The sequence below is a fragment of the Onychostoma macrolepis genome, chromosome 18 (assembly GCF_012432095.1).
Source record: "Onychostoma macrolepis isolate SWU-2019 chromosome 18, ASM1243209v1, whole genome shotgun sequence".
In the NCBI taxonomy this organism is placed as follows: domain Eukaryota; kingdom Metazoa; phylum Chordata; class Actinopteri; order Cypriniformes; family Cyprinidae; genus Onychostoma; species Onychostoma macrolepis.
This window is the reverse complement of record NC_081172.1, coordinates 8004490-8024029: the sequence shown is the minus strand read 5'-3', so window position 1 is coordinate 8024029 and position 19540 is coordinate 8004490. Positions and strand designations below refer to the sequence as shown.

The 19540-nt window shown below is 37.0% G+C and overlaps 1 protein-coding gene across 1 annotated transcript in view; it reads left to right on the top strand.

Annotated features, from left to right (window-relative positions):
- Positions 1–19540, top strand: part of hipk2 (homeodomain interacting protein kinase 2) — a 106679-nt gene that overhangs the window by 17790 nt on the left and 69349 nt on the right. Inside the window, 2 exon segments of the mRNA XM_058750613.1 lie at positions 10339–11288; positions 11290–11480. Coding sequence (XP_058606596.1) covers positions 10339–11288; positions 11290–11480 — 1141 coding nt within the window.

Below are 19540 nucleotides of genomic sequence, written 5' to 3'. Positions count from 1 at the left end.
TTATTATTATTAGTAGTAGTAGTAGTATTTTAATTTATTTATTTTTATTATTATAATGTATTATTTATATTTATTTATAATTGTATTGATTATATTTTTCTAGCTGTTATATTTTGTTTTACTTAGTATTTTAATGTATTATTTTATCATAGATTTTCATTCATTGATTTATTTATTTTTTATTACCTTTTTTTATAAGATTTACTGGCTAAAATCTAAATATTAAACTTGTTGCTTTGAGAGAACTATGCAAAGAAATCATGAGGGTTTAATTAAGGTTTCCCTGAAGACACTTGGTAAACGCAGTTATCTTGTGCACTCCCATGATGCTCTTTCCATATGTCATCTATAGCCCCTTCTAAACACACGGCTTCCTCTATTCTCACACACGGCCTTGATAAGCAGTCACTAACAGGCTGGTTGGAGAGGTCACAAAGCCTGTGTGTGACAGTGTGTGTTGTTTGTTTGTCTTTCTCTGAGGCCGTCAGAACACATGTCAATGGCTTTAGCTGCTCTCAGGCCCAGCTGCTGTCAACTGCTTTGCTCAACTAACACCTCACTAAATATCACACAAACACCCCACTAATGGGTCACATTAGGGCGAACTTTGCATGCGTCCATGTTACCACTTCATTCTGTGCCATCAATATCCATCTCACCCAGAGTGACGTTTTATTGCTTAGAAGTTATTCTTTCATAGCTCAAGATTCTGGATTCTTAGATGTTTCTCCCAATTTTTTTTTTTTAGAAAACATACAGTAAGAGTATAGAGTAGTAGCACTATAAAATTAAGATTTTGCTTAGAAATATATGAATTCATATGGAAATTTCAGATTTTTGATTGAAAATGTTGGTATCTTGGAAAATATGAGCACAGTTTGAGATGTTGAGATCTGTATGGAAGCTTGTGTCTGCCGTGGGATAAAAAAAAAAAATGATGCACAATTCTGGGAAAAAAGTTGGATTTGAGAGATAGAATCTCAGGAATGTGAGAAAGTCTAAACGTTTTGCAATTCAAACTTTTTTCTCAAAATTGAGAAAAAAAAAATAGAATTGCTTTAAACTAAGATTTGCAGGATGTAAACTTAGAATTGTGAGAAAGAAAGAATACTGAGACTATATCTCACAATGCTTTTTTTCCTCAGAATCGTGAGAAAAAATGTCAGAATTGTGATATTTAAACTCACTAACTAAAAATTGCGAGATGTAAAATTGGAATTGTGATACTCAAAATATTTTGGAATTCAGACACTTTTCTCAGAATTGTGACAAAATGTTATAATTGTGATATTTAAACTACGATTTGCGATATATAAGCTTGAGAGAGAGAAGGTCAGAATACTGAGACTATATCTCGCAATTCAGGCTTTTTGTCCTCAGAATTGTGAGGAAAAAAATGTCAGAATTGCGAGATTTAAACTCAGAATTCTGAAAAAGTCAAATCTCGTAATTCTAACTAAAAAAAAAATCTGAATTGTGAGCTAAAAAGTCGCAATGACCTTTTTTATTCGTTTCATAAACAAAACATTTAGCTATTTGTTTGAAACTCTACAGGAGACCCATTTCACAAAAATCTCAGATGCATAAGACGTAGCAAAAAGTCTCCGTTTGCTCTCAGTTTAGTCTTAGTGCTATCTTTTAGAGCTCAGAATTGTGATTTTGTTTCCAAATGGGCAGGTTTGTGCCAGGTGTAAGCGCGCAGCTTGCATTCGCATGCACATATGCATGTGATTCACGAACACCGTAATAGCGCTCAGCTAGTCAAACATTAGCGCTAAGTGGTAATGCTTTATTTATGTTGTGCTCGTGTGCATCTAGCTGCCTCTCTGTTTCGTTCCATAAATAGGTTTGGATGTGATCGCTAAATGAGGACTTGGGTGGTCAATATCCTGCAGCATCTGCTGTGTGTGTGCGCGTCTCTCTGTATCTGTATCTGCCTCTCTCTCTCTCTCTGGAGGTCTCGTGGTTTGAGGAGATGAGCAAGACCAGAGAGCTCCACATGCAAACCAGTGAACACATCCAGGCCGAGAAATAAACAGCCTAAGAAATGCTCCTGTGAGCTGCGTGTCTCGTTTCCTGCTGGCACTCTTCCTATCTTCACACACTGCACGAAATGTGTGCTCCCAGCCTCTCAGAGCTCTCTGAAGTGCGCTGGCCATGCTCTGCTCTGGAGGTGAGAGATACACCGTGTCATGAATAGAGACAATAGCCAGAGGTTTCCTGCTCTCACTTTCTATGAAACTACTGGGTTTCATTAGACAAGTCTGAGAGAGAAGGGAGTGAATGCTAAGTTAGATTTGAGAGTAAGTAGCCTAGATATTTCTATTTATGTTATCATTTTATTTTAGTATGATACCAATTGTAAATATAATTTAAATCAATATTTATTCATATTTATTTATTTTTAAATCAACAAATAATTACTTAAATTTTTTCATATTCAAATTAATACTGAAATTAATAAATTAATGGTCAATTATATTTATTAATTTCATATTCAAATTAATACATTAATAATACTTATTCATTTAAATTAATAATGTAAATGAATAATTATTTGAAAAATCCTTATTTACTAATATCCAAATATTTTATATTTTTAAATTAATGAAACAGCAGTATATTAGTGATAGATAGAATTGTGATTTTTGCATGGTGTATTACTTTAGTATTACCTCTATATAACAGTATTTATTCATATTTTGAATTAGCTTTTTGTTTTATTTTCAGTTTTAGTAATTTATAATGTCCTTCTGTCATTTTTATTACTTTGTGTGTATATCTATTTATACATGCATGCATGCATATTATTATTATTATTATATTTAGTACTTTTAATACTTAATTTGTTTATTTCAAGGTTTCATTTTCTAAATTTTTTTAAGCTTAGGTTTTTAGCGTAATATCTATATACTATTTCAGGTTTATTTTACTGAGAGAAAATAATTTTTAAGTTTTAAAAACGACCATGAAAAGGACAAAATTGATGAAAAAATGCAAAATAGATGCTTGGGGTTTGACTCTCTTCTCTTGGGCAAGTAAGAAATCACCTAGCAACCGCATAGCAAACATGCTAAAACCACTCAGAACACCATGTGGTTCTGAACTCGTTTGTCTATATGTTTTGTCTCTGATTATTTTTCTTAATTTATGTACATTGTTTTCCACAAGTTTCTGCTAAAGCAGCTAACCTGCACATGTGAATATAATGTACAATTATTTATGCCAGAAAAGTACACACTCACACACACACACACACACACACACACACACACACACACACACACAGACAAACAATGTCTGAAGATAGGAGAGGAAAGGAGAGCAAAAGAAGTAGTGATGTGCAGGGGGAGGTCAGCAGAGAGACTGTTTGATTGTGAGAGTGTCGGGAGACAGCAGAGGGGATAGAGTGGCAAAATAAATGTAGGATTGGAGAGCTGGAAAAGATCAGTCCAGACCTGGAGAAACAAGATACCAGGAGAGCTAACAAATGACTAGATCTCACAGAAAGCCAGGTAGTAAAGGAGGTAGAAACAAGTACAAACAATTTTTTTTTTTTTTTTGAAGAAATGCAAGGAAAGGAGAAAATCTCCTAGGCTTCCTGTGCTTCCTCCCCCCTGATGGTATGCTACAGTGGGCATCGCTCGGAGCCACGGGGGATAATGCTTTGTCTAGACAAGCGGAGGTCAATTCATTAACCACTGATTTCTTCCCTGGACAATTTTCCCAAATGCCTCTGTCCTGGATCACGCAGAGGAGACAAAGCAAACCTCTGCAGGACACGGTGCTTTGTTTGCGTTTAACCCTTTAGCCTATGAGTTGCCAGATATGTTATAAGAATTATAAATCCTCACATGTCCATGCACTTTCTCCATAAAAGAGTAAACAAGCTTAAACGCTTGTGTTTAAAGGTATAGTTCACCCCAAAATTTAAATTTTGTCGTCATTTACTCTTTCCAAATCTGTATGAGTTTCTTTCTTATGTCGAACATAAAAGAAGATATTCTGAAGAATGCTGGTAGTCAAACAGTTGATGGTCCCCATTGACTTCCATATATTTCATTTCCCTACTATGGATGTCAATGGTGACCAACAACTGTTTGGTTTTTCAAAATATCTTCTTTTGTGTTCAACATAAGAAAGAAACTCCTACATGTTTGGAATCGCTTGAGGGCGAGTACATTTTTTTGGGGGGGTGGTGAACTCCTTTAAACTCTGATCTCCTCATTCCTTGAAAAAGTAGATTATCCAACCTTGGACAAAATGGAGTAATGGTTGATCCTGTAATAAACTGACCATTAGCATTTCAACACGTTGCTTGTATAGGGCAGATGAATAGCTCTTTGGCATGCTCTGTGGCAGTGCATTAAATCGGCCTGCTCTGTGAGAGGTATGCTGAAAGCTGGCTGGCACTATGAAAAGCATTCCAGCATTGTAAATATGAAACAATGGAGCAGACTGGTTGTATTCTCACTGCAGAGTTCAGAAATTCAAGTAAACGTCACCCGTTGAGTTTGTGTGATATCAGTACATAAACATCGTTCTCGGGGTGGTAGTCGACTCTAGGCTGTAAACGCTTGGACTGCTCTCACGCTGAACAGCTGCAGAGTTCCTGAGGTTGAATGGGAATGAATGCATTGTTGTTTGAAGATAGCATTCTGACCATTTGAACTCTTTTTAAATTGAATTGCTGCAGAGTGAGTTTGGTTAACAACAAGTCTCTGTTCAAAACTCCTTTGCAAAATTCAGAACTGAAGAATTGGTTCCCTTTCAATTATAGACCCTTTTTGCGCCGACGTCACGATTACGTCACAGCGCTAGCTGGAGGCAAAACAAACGGAAAACTGGAGGCGGCCCATTCAAACCAGCGCAGATTTAGCTACACAAGGAGCTTAAAATATCATCTTGTTGTGATGTTGGATGCAAGAATCGATGTAGTACGGTCTCCAATTTGAAATTTGAACTCATACCTGCTGCCACCGCCAGACAAAAAACCGACAACAGCTGTGGTTAAACAAGTTAAAACGAGCGGACTGGACAGAAACAATCGTCAAAAATGCTCGCATTTGCAGCGCACACTTCTTATCAGAAAAAGTTAAATAAAGTATTGTCTTTTGTTGTTATGGATTATGGTTTGTGTTACGCGTCTAGAGATTTCCTATGCATCTCACAACTATGAAATAATGTCTGCGTGCGTGTGTGTAAAACAACAAACTGACGATTTATATGCTTAATCATCTGTAATATACATTGTTGTGATTGATAGTGGCTCGGCTTTCTAAGAACTTAGTAAGAAAGAATAATCAAACACAGAAAGTTCAAAATTAATTTCTGGAATTTTTATTTCTAGAAACTATTCACATCTTCCTTTAAATGTACTGTATGTAAAGTATTGTAAACTTAACTTACATCATTTACAGGATGTAGACTTATATAGCCTACTTTAAAATAACTATTTGGCCATGATACATATATCTTCAAATAATATATCCATCACATTGAATGTTTAACTTACTTTTTGTATTTTGGCCCAGTTCACTCTCACGTCTCAACATTAGCTGTAAAAATAGTTGCCAGCTGAAATTGAAATGTATGTACATCTTCATGACTAGATAGACACAGGTGAGTTTCTCTTTACTACTCGTTAGGTTTCTCTAACGTTATATGCGACTCGAGTCACTCGATCGGAGGTAACGTTAATCCTGTCAGATCGTCCATCCATGAGCATAGGGTCGGCAGATCTGATTTTGTCCGTTAAAGTTAACTTATTTAAATAGCAATCATGGTCCTGCACAGTGAGTGACCTTACATATGCAGGTCAAATCGGATTTTCTTCAGTAACAAACTTCATAGCTAGCGTTAGTGAAGTGGTCAGTGGAATCTTTCTGCCTCCACCTAAGCCCCGCCCAGAGAAAAACGTCACAATGTTTACTAACAGAAAAAGGGTTTATAGTATATAAATATATAAACAAATTTTTGTCTGTCTATCTATCGTTTGTTCATTCTGTCATTCTATCTATCGTTATTCATTCTATCTATGATTCTAGCTATTCTGTCTATTGTTCTGTCATTCCATCTATCATTCCATCTGCCATTCTATCTCTTTCTATCACTCAATCTAGCGTTGTATCCTTCTATCTATCGTTCCATCTATCATTCTCTCTTTCATTCATACTAGTTATGTACCATTCTATCTCTCATTCTATCATTCCATCTGTTGTTCTAGCTGTTTATTCTTCTGTCATTCTCTCTGTCTGTTGTCCTATCGTTCTATCATTCTATCTATCTATCTATCTATCTATCTATCTATCTATCTATCTATCTATCTATCTATCTATCTATCTATCTATCTATCTATCATTTATTCATTCTGTCATTCTATCTATCGTTATTCATTCTATCTATCATTCTGGGTATTCTATCTGTTCTATTGTTTCATCTATCATTCCATCTGCCATTCTATCTATCTTTATATCACTAGATCTGTGATTTTATCTATTGTTCTATCATTCATCTATCATTCTATCTCTTTCATTCTTTGTTGAATCTATTGTTCTATCCTTCTTATTGATTTATTGTTCTATCTTTCGTTATATTGTTCTATCCTTCCGTCTATCATTCTAGTTATCTACTGTTGTATCGCTCCATCTATTATTCAAGCTGTCTGTTGTTCTGTCATTCTCTCTATCTGTTGTTCTAGCATTCTCTTTCTATTATTCTATCCTTCGCAATATTTATCAACCATTCTGTCATTCCATCGGTCCATCTATCCATTTATTTATCTATCTATCTATCTATCTATCTATCTATCTATCTATCTATCTATCTATCTATCTATCTATCTATCTATCTATCTATCTATCTATCTATCTATCTATCTATCTATCTATCTATCTATCTATCTATCTATCTATCATAATAGTGATTTACCGTTCTTTTGTTCCATTTATCATTCTGTTCTTTTGCTCTATTCAAACTACTGGTTACTTTGAAACTACTTTCAAAGAAGGCTTTGTAAAGCCAACATTCACAGTCTATCTTGACAAACTTCGCTTTTATAGTCAGATGAAATTCTATGAATTTCCATTCATTTTAAATGAACGTCTTTATCCTGCATTGAAATTGCAATTTTGCATGCTGTTTGCAACCTTAATTCAAAAGCAGAAACTGATTGTGAATTTAAGCCATTCTCACTTCACATCTGAATGGCACACAGCCCTTCAAAGTCAAGTTAGGATGTAGACGTCCAGTTTGGTTCCTGTCATGTGACGTGTTCAGAGTATAACATGGTGAGACATAGACTTTAAGGTACTCGATAAAACCGGATTGGATTAAAACGCCAAAAACAAACATAATGGAGCCATGATGAGTTAGATAGAGGAGTTGTTGCACAGTGGTAATCTGAACGTGTCAGCTGCCCGCGAGACTAGATTACCACTCATGTCTGACGCAAAGAATTCCAGGGATGTTCCATCTGATCAGCCGTTGCCGCGGGAGATTTATTACTTTCCAGGCTCCATCCCCACCTCCGCCAAACACACATACTCACACATACAGAGCCACTGACCACGTACAAATTATTTTTAGCGTAAAGACCTGGCAAAGAAAAGCGTAATCCAAGGAGTGACATCTGGCCTAGTAGCTTATGGGATTAACATAGGGCCCTTGCTTCTAATAGCAATAGCGGATGTTCTTCATTACTTGCTCCATCAACAAATTGCCAGAAAGGTCCTACTTATTTTCAGTTAATATACTGTATATAATTTTGTTTATGGGTTCTGTGGTTAATAGATTATATATTTTGTATATTCAATATATTTGAGATATTAAATGCAAAGATTATTGGATCTGCAGTGCTAGCTGGTTTGGTTAAAGCTATAGATGAATAGTGCATATGTAATATAGGTTAGAGGGGATTTATGGTATGAAGGCTAATGGATATACAGTGTATATGCAGTATAGATGGTCAGCGTCTTTAAATGCTCAATCAACTTTTAAAGCCCAGCAATCCCTGGACTTTGGAGCTAAAGCCAGATAGATACTAAAATCATTCAGTGGTGTAGTCAAATGTAAGAGATGGAAGGAGAAAAAAAGAGTTTGAAAAGTGAAATAAAATGGAGAAGCAGGAAGGTAATTTTGAAACTGTAACTATCAGGAGTCATAACAATGATGAAGTGTTCATGTAAAGTTTCCTCTGTATGTTTCCTGTCTTGGGAATTTTGTTGCATCAAGGAATTCCTCAAACCAAATGAGATTCATTATCTGCTTGTAAGATGAGACCACAAAGGAAAAAAGTAATTATTCTAATAGAGATTTATTTTGTATGGAAAGCATCGAAGGAGATCCATTGTATATTTAACATCCTCGGTGGAGAGAGATAGAGATTATTCTAGAAGGCTCTGGTTGTGCTGTCAAGCTAGACGATTAGTGAAAAATATTGCTCTCCCTCATGTCATTCCAAACCTTTTTTTGCTGTTATTTTTTCCATGGAACATAGAAGGTTTTACAATGACAGTTTATAGTAAACACTGTGGTCCCAAAAGGTCAAAAAGCATCATAAAAGGAGTCCATATGAGTCTTCTGAAGCCATATGATATCTCTGTGTGGGGAACAGTTTTAAATTTAAAGAGATAGTTCACCCAAAATGAAAATTCCCTTGTCCAAAACAATATCTATCTTCAGAAATAGTTAAACATGTTTGAAACAACACGTGAGTAAATGACACAATTTTAGTCATAACAGCTGTCCCTTTAAGTTATTATTTGCTGAAAATCGATACTTTATTATTGCTCATAAATCTACTTTTATGGTGCTTTTTTGTCACTTTTGGAGCTTAGATATATTCACAATGAAATACAGTGTATATATATATATATATATATATATATATAAACCTGCATGTCGATTCTTCAAAATTTTCTTTTTATTTTCCATTTAAAATACAGGTTTCATAATGACATTTTCAGTTGAACTAATTCCAAATATTATATAACACTTAATATAATAGTACATAAATCACCTCTCATTGCATCCACCCATAAATCTTCATGTCAATCACTTGGGGCTGAGAGAGAATGTGAGAACATGTTGAAGGTTTTAAGACACTGCATGTATATTTTTGTGTCCTATAGAGATCACAAAGGATCTTACATTCATATTGCAGGCAGATTATCATAATTAAGACATTCTGCCACAGGAATGCAATAAAAATAATTGTGCATTACAGTAGCAGTTTAGGTGTGAACTGATATGCATGTGTGGCGAGAAACGCACACTGAAGGAGCCTTTTTATTTCCTGGTGCGCTAATTCAGGCCACTTTGGAGATTCTGTAAATAGTGCATTACATCGTGCTCTGCATGTAATCCTCTCAGTACTGTAATCATTATTTTAGCACTACAAACAGTGCCATTCGTGAGGGCTATTTCTGGACCGTTGTTTGCTTGGAGAAGCGTTGTCTGTTCTGAAGCACAGAGAGTTCCCAGAAGCCGAAATCCCGCTCAGTTCTGCTTATGTTGTTTTGTTTTGAGGATCTGATGTTGAGATGTTATTCAGATGTTTCAGGTTCAAGCAGTTTTTTCTGTTTCAAATGCCTCTGGAAAAGTGATGTGCATCTCCCTGAGGTAAACGTTGCAATGTGTTGCATGCATGGGCTACATTTAGTTTTTCTTTTAGGAAATTGCAATCATTCCTTGAGACTCACGCAAATGGCCCTGGGTTTGACGTGGACTCTGCCTTTTTGGTGGTCCTCACATAGCTCATTGTTTTTACAGAAATCCTGGGGGGCTAGTAAAGAATCAATATTTTCTGTTCATGCATTAATATTGCATTTTGGGCCAGTTCAATTCAGATTTGCACTGTGTGAATAGTAGGAAAGTGGCTTTTCTATTTGAGGAGGTCCCCAAAAGGAGGTGTCTGGAACTTCTGGAAACATCTTTCAACAAATTTGTCAAGATTAGACCCCAAAAAAGAGATTTCGCTAGATTTGCAACAGGAGCAGTTAAGCCATGGACGTTATTGGAAAAATACACACATCAAGGTTTTTTTTCCTCGCCACGTGGATTCAGTTTATGTAGAAATATTCATAAATGTGTAGGGTGAAATCAGTCCAGGTGTTGCCCCGAAGCTGACTCCGTAAGCTTTAGTTTCAAGTCTGAACACTGCTCAGCAATCAAAGAGAAAGTGTGCAAGGTATTTGTACAGCGGCTATTTTATAAGTTAGCATCTGGACTCTGACTCTATTAAACTGGCCTGCCATGACCTGTAGGATTTTTATTTAAAGCGTATACTCGAGTTTCAGTCCAAGTTTCACATTCCCCCTCTCTCTCACTCTTCCTCAGGTATGGCCTCGCAAGTGCAAGTCTTCTCCCCTCACACTCTCCAGTCAAGTGCCTTCTTTAGCGTGAAGAAACTGAAGGTGGAGCAGAGTTGCAACTGGGATATGACAGGGTACGGCACGCACAGCAAGGTCTACAGTCAGAACAGCAAGCAGAGCGTCTCAGTCGCCCCAGTGGGCATCAACGCCGCCAGTCTCCAGGTCTCCAACTCTTCCCTGTCCTACGAACAGGCCCTCCTATTCCCGGCCGGTTCGGGGCACATTGTAGTGGCCTCGGCTAGCAGCACGTCTGGGGCAGCTGGTCAACTGTTGGGCAGCACCGGGAGCAGTGGAAGCGGCAGCGGAGGCCACAACCTGACGCGCCGCAGCACCGTCAGTCTGCTGGACACGTACCAGCGATGCGGGCTTAAGCGGAAAAGCGAGGAGCTGGACAACAACAACGGCAGCGGAAGCAGCGTGCACGTGGTCGAGGAGCAGCAACTGCCCGCACCCATGATCCAGAACAACGCACAGAGCGGGGCCACCGTCGCAACTGCGACCGCCTCCACCACGGCGACGTCCAAGAACAGCGGCGCCAACAGCGAGGGCGACTACCAGCTCTTGCAGCACGAGGTGCTTTGCTCCATGACCAACACCTACGAGGTGCTGGAGTTCCTGGGTCGAGGGACGTTTGGGCAGGTGGTGAAGTGCTGGAAACGTGGCACCAGCGAGATCGTTGCCATCAAGATCCTCAAGAACCACCCTTCGTATGCGCGGCAGGGCCAGATCGAGGTGAGCATACTGGCGCGGCTGAGCACGGAGAGCGCGGACGACTACAACTTTGTTCGAGCGTACGAGTGCTTCCAGCACAAGAACCACACGTGCCTGGTCTTCGAGATGTTGGAGCAGAACCTGTACGACTTCCTCAAGCAGAACAAGTTCAGCCCGTTGCCGCTCAAGTACATCCGACCCATTCCTGCAGCAGGTGGCCACTGCCCTCATGAAGCTTAAGAGCCTCGGACTGATTCACGCTGACTTGAAACCTGAGAACATCATGCTTGTAGACCCAGCCCGCCAACCCTACAGGGTCAAGGTCATCGACTTCGGCTCTGCTAGTCACGTCTCCAAAGCGGTGTGCTCTACTTACCTGCAGTCCAGATACTATAGGTAAGGTGCTAATGTTGTCATGCCCTTTGTTGGAATTGCTCCTCTTGTTCACTGTTAGTTTTTCAAGATTCCTGTACTTCCATAGTACTAACTTCTCTTTTTGCAGGTGTGTAGCATAAATACGTTTGTGGATAAATTGCTTCTGCCATCTTGAAAATGTTCTGTACTTTGACATAGAAAAGTAAAAAAAAAAAGTTAAAAGTCCTTTTAACTCGTTTTGCAGTAAAACAAGAACAATTTACTTGAAGCAACAATACATAAGGTATTAAGACTTGTATTGTATCCTGGATATGAGTGTATGTTGTCTTATTACACTTTTCACTTGTTTTTAAAGACAGAGTTCACCAAAAAATTTAAATTCTGTCATTAATTACTCACCCTTATGTCGTTCCAAACCCGTAAGACCTTCCTTCATCTTCAGGACACAAATGAAGATATTTTTGATGAAATCCGAGAGCTTTCTGATCCTCCATAGATAGCAAGGGAACTACCTCATTCAAGGCCCAGAAACGTAGTAAGGACATTGTTAAAATAGTCCATGTGACATCAGTGGTTCAACCTTAATTTTATGAAGCTACAAGAATACTTTTTGTGCTGTCTATGCAAGGTCAGAAAGCTCTCAGATTTCATAAAAAATATCTTAATTTGTGTTCCGAAGATGAACAAAGGTCTTCCGGGTTTGGAAAGACATGAGGGTGAGTAATTAATGACAGAATTTTCATTTTTGGGTGGACTATCCCTTTAATTGGTTTATACTTTAAAAACACCTTTATAAAAAGATTCTCATATAATACCTTATGTAGTGTTACTTGTCAAGTAATTGTAATATTTGTTTTAGATATTTTACCTTTAGAAATAAGACCAGATTTTTTGCAGTGTATGATGTATTAACAACAACTGTGAAAATTATTTACTCGGGCGTTGTTAAATAAGTAAAGTTTAACCCACAGAACTACATTTGTGGTGTCTGTATCACTCAGAGTGTCCCGTCTTGCAATTTCCCACCATTTTTATACTTACCTTTTAAAATCTGATGGCTCCCATGGCCTTATGAGATGCCTACCGAGTCTACTTGTAAAAAAAAAATCCTATTCTTAGTGAGTATTTTTGTCTAAATTATAGTTATGCTGCTGTTTGCAAACTCTGTAGTAGGGAAGTGTGCATATTGTTTTTTTTTTTTTTCTTGTTGTTTGTTAAAAATCCCCAGAACTTCCTCAACACGTGCATTTAGATTGACTCATAAAATTCAATGGCTTGCTGAGAACCTGCTTCCTTATCTTATTTAATGTGATAAAACACATGTTGAGTTCTGCTTTGAAGATTAAAATAGTACGTTTACTGTGTTTTACAGCATGGTACAGCTTCAATGTGGCAGCACCTGGGAGATATTTGCAGCTGTTTTTATTTTTTCCCCCCTTCCATACTTTCCTCCTTTAGAGTTCCTAGTACAAAAAGCAATATATTGTGCTTTTAAAAAACAGCCTACAGAAATGCAGCATCAAGTTGACTGTAAACAGGGGGTCAGTTTCATTTCGGTTCACTTCCCTCCTCCCAACCCGAATCCAGTGCGCTCATCGCTACTTACCGTTTCCCTTGGGGTGAAGATACGGGGTCACCGTCAGTTCCCCGGCAATACTTCCCTGTAATCCACACCAGAGCGCCAACATTAGAAACAGATGCCTTACTTGAAAGCTGCTTATTTTTTTTAAAGTCAACTCTTTCATTTACCTATAGCCGTGTTTGGGTTTCACGGGCCAGATTGGGCTGTTTTGTGTAGACGTAGACATGGTTCACACAGAAGCTTGCTCTGTTGGGTTGCCTCGGGTAGGCTGAGGGTGAGTTAGGTTAGGTGTATGACCACACAGCCACCCCGAGAGAAATCAAACACAGGGGAATGAGTCAGTCCAAGTGCTGCCAGATGTATTACGTTTAGGATGCCACCGGCATCGTTACCAAATGAGGGTAGATAGGCTATCGTTTGTGTTTTTCAAATGCTTTGAGGCTTGAGTTGCAACTGGGCACTTGGTCATGTTTGGGAAATTGCTGAAGTGAGTGGAAACTATCAACAAGTTTGTCGGCTGCTTGGTTCTTTTATCCAAGTTGTGCTGATGTAATCGGTTTGTATGTAGGAAAAGATCAAAATAGACCGAAAACTGCATGCTTTTGGCTCAAGGTCACTGTAAATGAGTATTTAATTAACGTTCTGTCCCAGTTTGGTGGAGAAGATTTGCAGCAGGATCTGCATAAGCATTTTTGCAAACTATTAAACGCACACTGATTGTCTTTAGATCCTCAACAACAGCGAAAGAAATACATCTGTTTAAGAAAAAGCAAGTATATTTCAACTGCCCGTGTGCAGTAATTGAGTGCGCGTCAGTTTTTTGTCACTGAATTAAGATTGAGGTGATGAGTTAAGTGCAAAGAGTGGTACAGGAGCTGCTATTACAATTAGTTTTGAGTCCTTTTTCTTGTGGGAGTCCACATAGAAGAAGATCCCCTAATTTCCTCCCAGCTGGAACGAAGAGGGGAAAAAAGCTGACACACTGAGTCACATCAGCCATCGGCCATGCACATCTGGAGCGAGAGAGAGAGAATAAGACATAACAAGCACTATTACTACTGTGCATATTTAATGTTAGGGATTTGTTCAAATCCTTAAACCTATAATTTGGTGCATAACTCATGTTGCACCATTTGATTGATATGATATGATTTTTAAATGATTACACACTGCAAAAATCCTAGTGTTTATGTATTATTTGTCTCTTAAATTAATATAAATATATTTAAAATAAGATAAATGTACATACCAAGACTTGTTTTAGAGAATGCATTTCATCTTTTTGCACTGACAGATGTTTTGCACTAGTTTAAAATAAAAATCTGCCAGTGCAATAAGACAAAATACAGCTGTATTAATGCAGTCTGTGAAAATAAGTCTTAATATCTATTGCTTCTCAAGTACATTTTATCTTATTTTAAGGGTAATTATATATTTTACTGAAATAGCAAGTTTAAAAAAATACTAATTAAAAACTCATTAAGTAATTTTTTGCATAACATGCAGAAAAAACTTCAAATTTACATCGAAGGAGGGGTAAAGCCACTTCTAGAGACATCTAGTTGTGCAACTAAACAATATGCAACTGCATAGCAATGACCCAAACCACCCTAGAACCAGTTTAGTATCATAGTGGTGATTTATGCATAGGAAAGCACTGTTTCAGAAAGCATAAAAATCTTTGGTGTAGGTGATCTGTATTATCATTGCATCGATGTGTTGCATTTCTGTACTGAAAGCAACAAGATACTTCAATCAGACATCAGCCTACTGTTACCGACTAGCTCTCACCTCATTTTTCAGTAACAGGACACACACGCAGAAATGTAGCCAGCAGCGCCCCACCTGTAGAGGCCTCCCACAGAGTTCTGTAGCCCTGGGAGAGGATCACACTGTTCTTGGAACGTTCTGACTGTTTAATACAGGCTTCTGTTGAAATGAGGGGCTTCTGTCTCTCATAGGGGAAAATCTTATAATGGGAAAGGGAGAGAAAGATTGTGGTTTTCTGAAAGGATCATCAGCAGACACTTTTCTAAATGGCTGCTGCTAGCGAATCTACATTGTGACAAGAATGCAACGTTGATCTCCTTTCACACATCTTTGTATCATTGTGTGTATACTGTCAAAAACGCCCTGCTGGGTTAAAGGTGAAAGTGTGTGTATGCATTTTTCTGCATGTAAATGCTCACTTAGACTAATAAGTATATACTATAGAATATAAATAAGCCGTGTTAAGTTTTATTACATGTGTAAATACTGGCTTAGCGATGTCTGATTCATGAACAAATTGTTCTTTAGAGCTGGATCTTAGTATTGGAGTGAATCAGAAACTTACTGAACCAAGAACTTTTTGAGTCAGATCTTTGTTTTGAACCGGTTAAACCATTTCCTAAAAATGGTCTGGACTTATTTAACCAGGAACTGACTTACTGATCTGAGAACTAATTATTAAAAAATGTAAAATATATTTAATATTTTAAAAATATTTCTTATAAGATTTCCTAATATTTAAACAAATACATTTTATATTTATATATTCAGTTTACATTTAAATTTTAGTTTAAGCTTTAGTAATTTAGTCATTTTTATTAGCTTATATTTTTATATAAACTTTAATATATTAAAACAATTTTCAGTTTTATTTTTAGTAAATTAAGTACTTAAGCTTAATCTTATTTTAAGTTAGATGCCAAGGCAAGGTTTTTTTAATTCTTGTACATTTTTTTTAATAATAAAAATTTGTATAATTTTTTTAGCATTTTTTATAAAATGAAATGCAAATTTGCAAATGACATTTTTAACACTTTTGACCCATGATGGCGTGATCTGGGGGCAGTGACCTGTTTGTTCAGCCAATGAAAGATGGAGTGAGCGTTCGGGACCTTTTTAAAAGGTCACTATTTTTGCAATTGCATTTGGTGATGCAGAAATTACACACTTCACCTTTAATGCATAACAAGGCCACAAGCCTTTCTAGAGAGGGAAAGAACAGTAATCACTCCTGCGTCTCTCAATCTGTCTGGATTTATTACATCTGGACTGCTGATGAGAACGGCTGAATAGAGAAGAGATTAAAACCAGCTTGTTCTACCATTAAAGCTCATGAAAAACTTGAGAATTAAGGCTAACCCTTGTACCAAGGTTACCAAACGTTTCTGTCGAAGGCAGGGGCTTTCAGCAGAACTGTTATATAAAGACATGCTCGCTCATGCATCTTCCATTCTGTTCCCCGCAGTTATTTGTTTTGGCAGTGCTTTTAAATCTGAGGGACAATTACCCGCGACCTTCGATAGGACAGGATGCACAAAATGTTCCCTTTGCATATTTTTAACTAAAGCCCCCGTCCCTCCCCTCCTCCCATCTTTGCTTCCTAAAAGCATCCTCTTAAGATGCCATCAGCTGTAAAAGTGATTGTGGAAGGCAGGGAGGACTCTCAGTAGGAAATTTCCAAAGTCTCAGCAGCTTGCTTATGGCTTTGGTGTCATTCTCCTACTGCAAACGCCCCGTGAAAGCTTCCACAAACGGATGTCAGCACTGGCAACGCAGCCCCTATCAGCTGTTCTTCATATCTTTATTGCCGCTGCTCAACACAAACCCACAGTCTGTCGCTTCTGCTGGTATTTGATCCGTTGTAGTGTATACTAGGATTTAAGAGCTCGTATTATTATGCTTGTATCATGTGATTTTATAGATTTTTCACGACAAGTAAACAAAGCAATCCTAATTAAGGTGAACATTAGAAAGGCAATTAGCTGCATACACATGCTAGCCATGGAAAAAGCAGTCAGACTATGTGACTCATGCATTGCATGTGTTGGATTAGACATTTACAGCCTTATTAAAATAGTAAAAAGCAGTTTTACGTAGCTGAAGCATGATCTTTCAGTCTGTTCTATGTCTTATTAAAGTCAAAGTGAATTGCTGTTTGCAATGTATTTTACCTGAAAAAAGTATTTCTAAGTGAAATGGGATATTTAAGACTTTGATTTTATCGATTGTGAAAAGTGGGTGTTACTTACCAGAATGCGAATGCTATTTTTTTTCAGCTTTACTAATTTTAGTACTTAAACTTAAGTACTTATATAACTTATCTTTTTTCAAGTTTATTTATTTATTTATTTTTTAGTTTTACCTTTTAATCTAATTGTAATATTTTATTTCAGCTTTATTTCAATTAGCAAAAACATTTTTTCCTAAAGAAACTTTGAAACTCCTCATTGAAACCCAGTGTTCAAAAGAACCAATTTCTTGAAATGAGGCTTTGTGCTGCTTTTTCAACACTGTTTTGTTACTCATGGCTCATAATTTAATACGTTATGAATTATTGGATTGCGAAAAGACAGCGTTACTTAACAGAATGCGAATTTACTAACAATGTCTAAATACTGAAAAAAATTATTAATTGAATTTACTCAATTTTTTTAAGGTAAGTGGTTGCAATCAATTTATTTTAGCTACATTTAAATTGTTTGCGACCACTTACCTAATTTTTTTTTTTTCAGTGTATTTAGCAATTGGTTAAAATTGACATGACATGAAATGAAACTGAAAAATGTCATAACTCGATATTCCATAAAAAAAAAAAATGTCTTTTTCGTTTCACTTGTACGTACTGTACATCACAATGCGGAAGAAAATCTGACAGTACTTCCGATTCGTTACAACTTGATTTTTTTTTTTCAAGATTGTGAAGGCAAGCATAATTTGTTTTTGGAATAATGATGAATTATTGAATTTGAACATGTTTTTAGACAGTAAATAGGGTCAATTCTGATTTCACATTGATGTTAAAATGAAAAACACCTTTTGTTTGTATGGTGTTTGGTATTTGTTTGCACTTTTCTCGCTCATTAGCTTTGCCAAAACAGCATTTTGGATATATATTTGCACATAGACGTCATTCCATTGGTCTGAGACTGTTCCTAATACTCTGTTTATTCAGGTTACGTCAACTTAACACCCCTCACCCTAGCCGTGGTGCGGGCTAGCTAATGATGTAACAGGTAAATCTGTCTAGCTTACCGAGGACCAGATAAAGCAGATTACCGTCCTGTCCCAGTTGGGACTTGTACCCCTTTTATCTTAAATGAAATAGAGATGTATATCATGAACAGAATGTTCTCATTTAAGTATGAGGTTTATGTAAAATCGAGTGTTACATGACTGCGGTTGGAACGAGGAGAGCAGATGCATGGCATATGCTGTCATATGTGCAGCCCGTCTCTCGTTCTCGTTCTCTACCTCCATCCACAACATCCCGCCCAACCCCTAGCTGTCGTCAGTTCTCAGCACTTTGAAGACCCTGCTGGGTTCGGCAGTGTGAGTCATGGCGGATAGAGGTCACCAAGGAAGAGACAGCATGGCCACTCAGTGTGTCAGTCAATACTCTCCAGACGTCAGAGCCTTAATATAGGAGGGCTTGAGGGGAAGAGAGCATGCTTTGCACATTTTTCTTCGAAAGGCAGAAATTTAGCCCAAAGATGCACAGAATCCAGAGCTCATGACCTTGCTTTCTTTAGAACGTCCAACGCGCTAATGGCCCGAGCTCGTAACCTGAGGGATCTCATCCAAGAATCTATTTATTTGGGCACATCGATCATAACAGCACAGTTTGAATGTGCTATAATGCAGGAATCAGCTAGTATGCCTTTTACTGTCAGTTCTTAAAGCGCTGCATTGTGCAAAATGCAATGTGACCTCTTCTCTAGCAATAATGCCAATGATTTACACTCGAGACGTAGCGTTTGGTGTCACTCACTGTGCCAGATTCACAAAACAGTTACATTTTTATTGAAGTTATTTTAAGAAAAAATTGTAAATAACATCTTAAAGTAAGGATAGCCTTACATTTGTCTTAAATACTAGGACATATTAATTCATTTATTAGTTTATTTTAAACATTAGGCATTGCAACATTAGCGACAGTATGTATAATGCATAATAATACATAATACAGTATGTATAATTAATATTTTACATTAGTAATCTAGCATTCTTGTATACTACTGTTCAATTTTGTAATTATGTTGTTTTTGAAAGACGTCTATAAATAACTGAAATTATATAAATAACTGTTTTCTATTTTATATATGTTCTATTTCTTTCTATTTATTTCTAAATTCTAATCCATTACATATATAAAAATGTAATTTATTCCTTTCTTGGTAAAGCTGACTTTTCAAAAGTCATTACTCCACTCTTCAGTATCACAGGATCCTTCAGAAATCATTCTAATATGCTAATTTGGATTAACTTATCTTATTATTTTCAGTCTTGAAAACAGTTGTCCTGCTTAATATTTTTGTGGAAACCATGATACATTTTTTTCTTTTTTTTTCAGGGTTCTTTAATAAAATAAAAGTTCAAAAGAACAGCATTTAATTGAAACGGAAATCTGTTCTTACCACTATAAATGTCTTTACTGTCTCTTTTGATTAATTTAATGCATTCTTGCTGAATAAAAATATGAATCTAGTAACTTAGTAACCACTAAGCAACC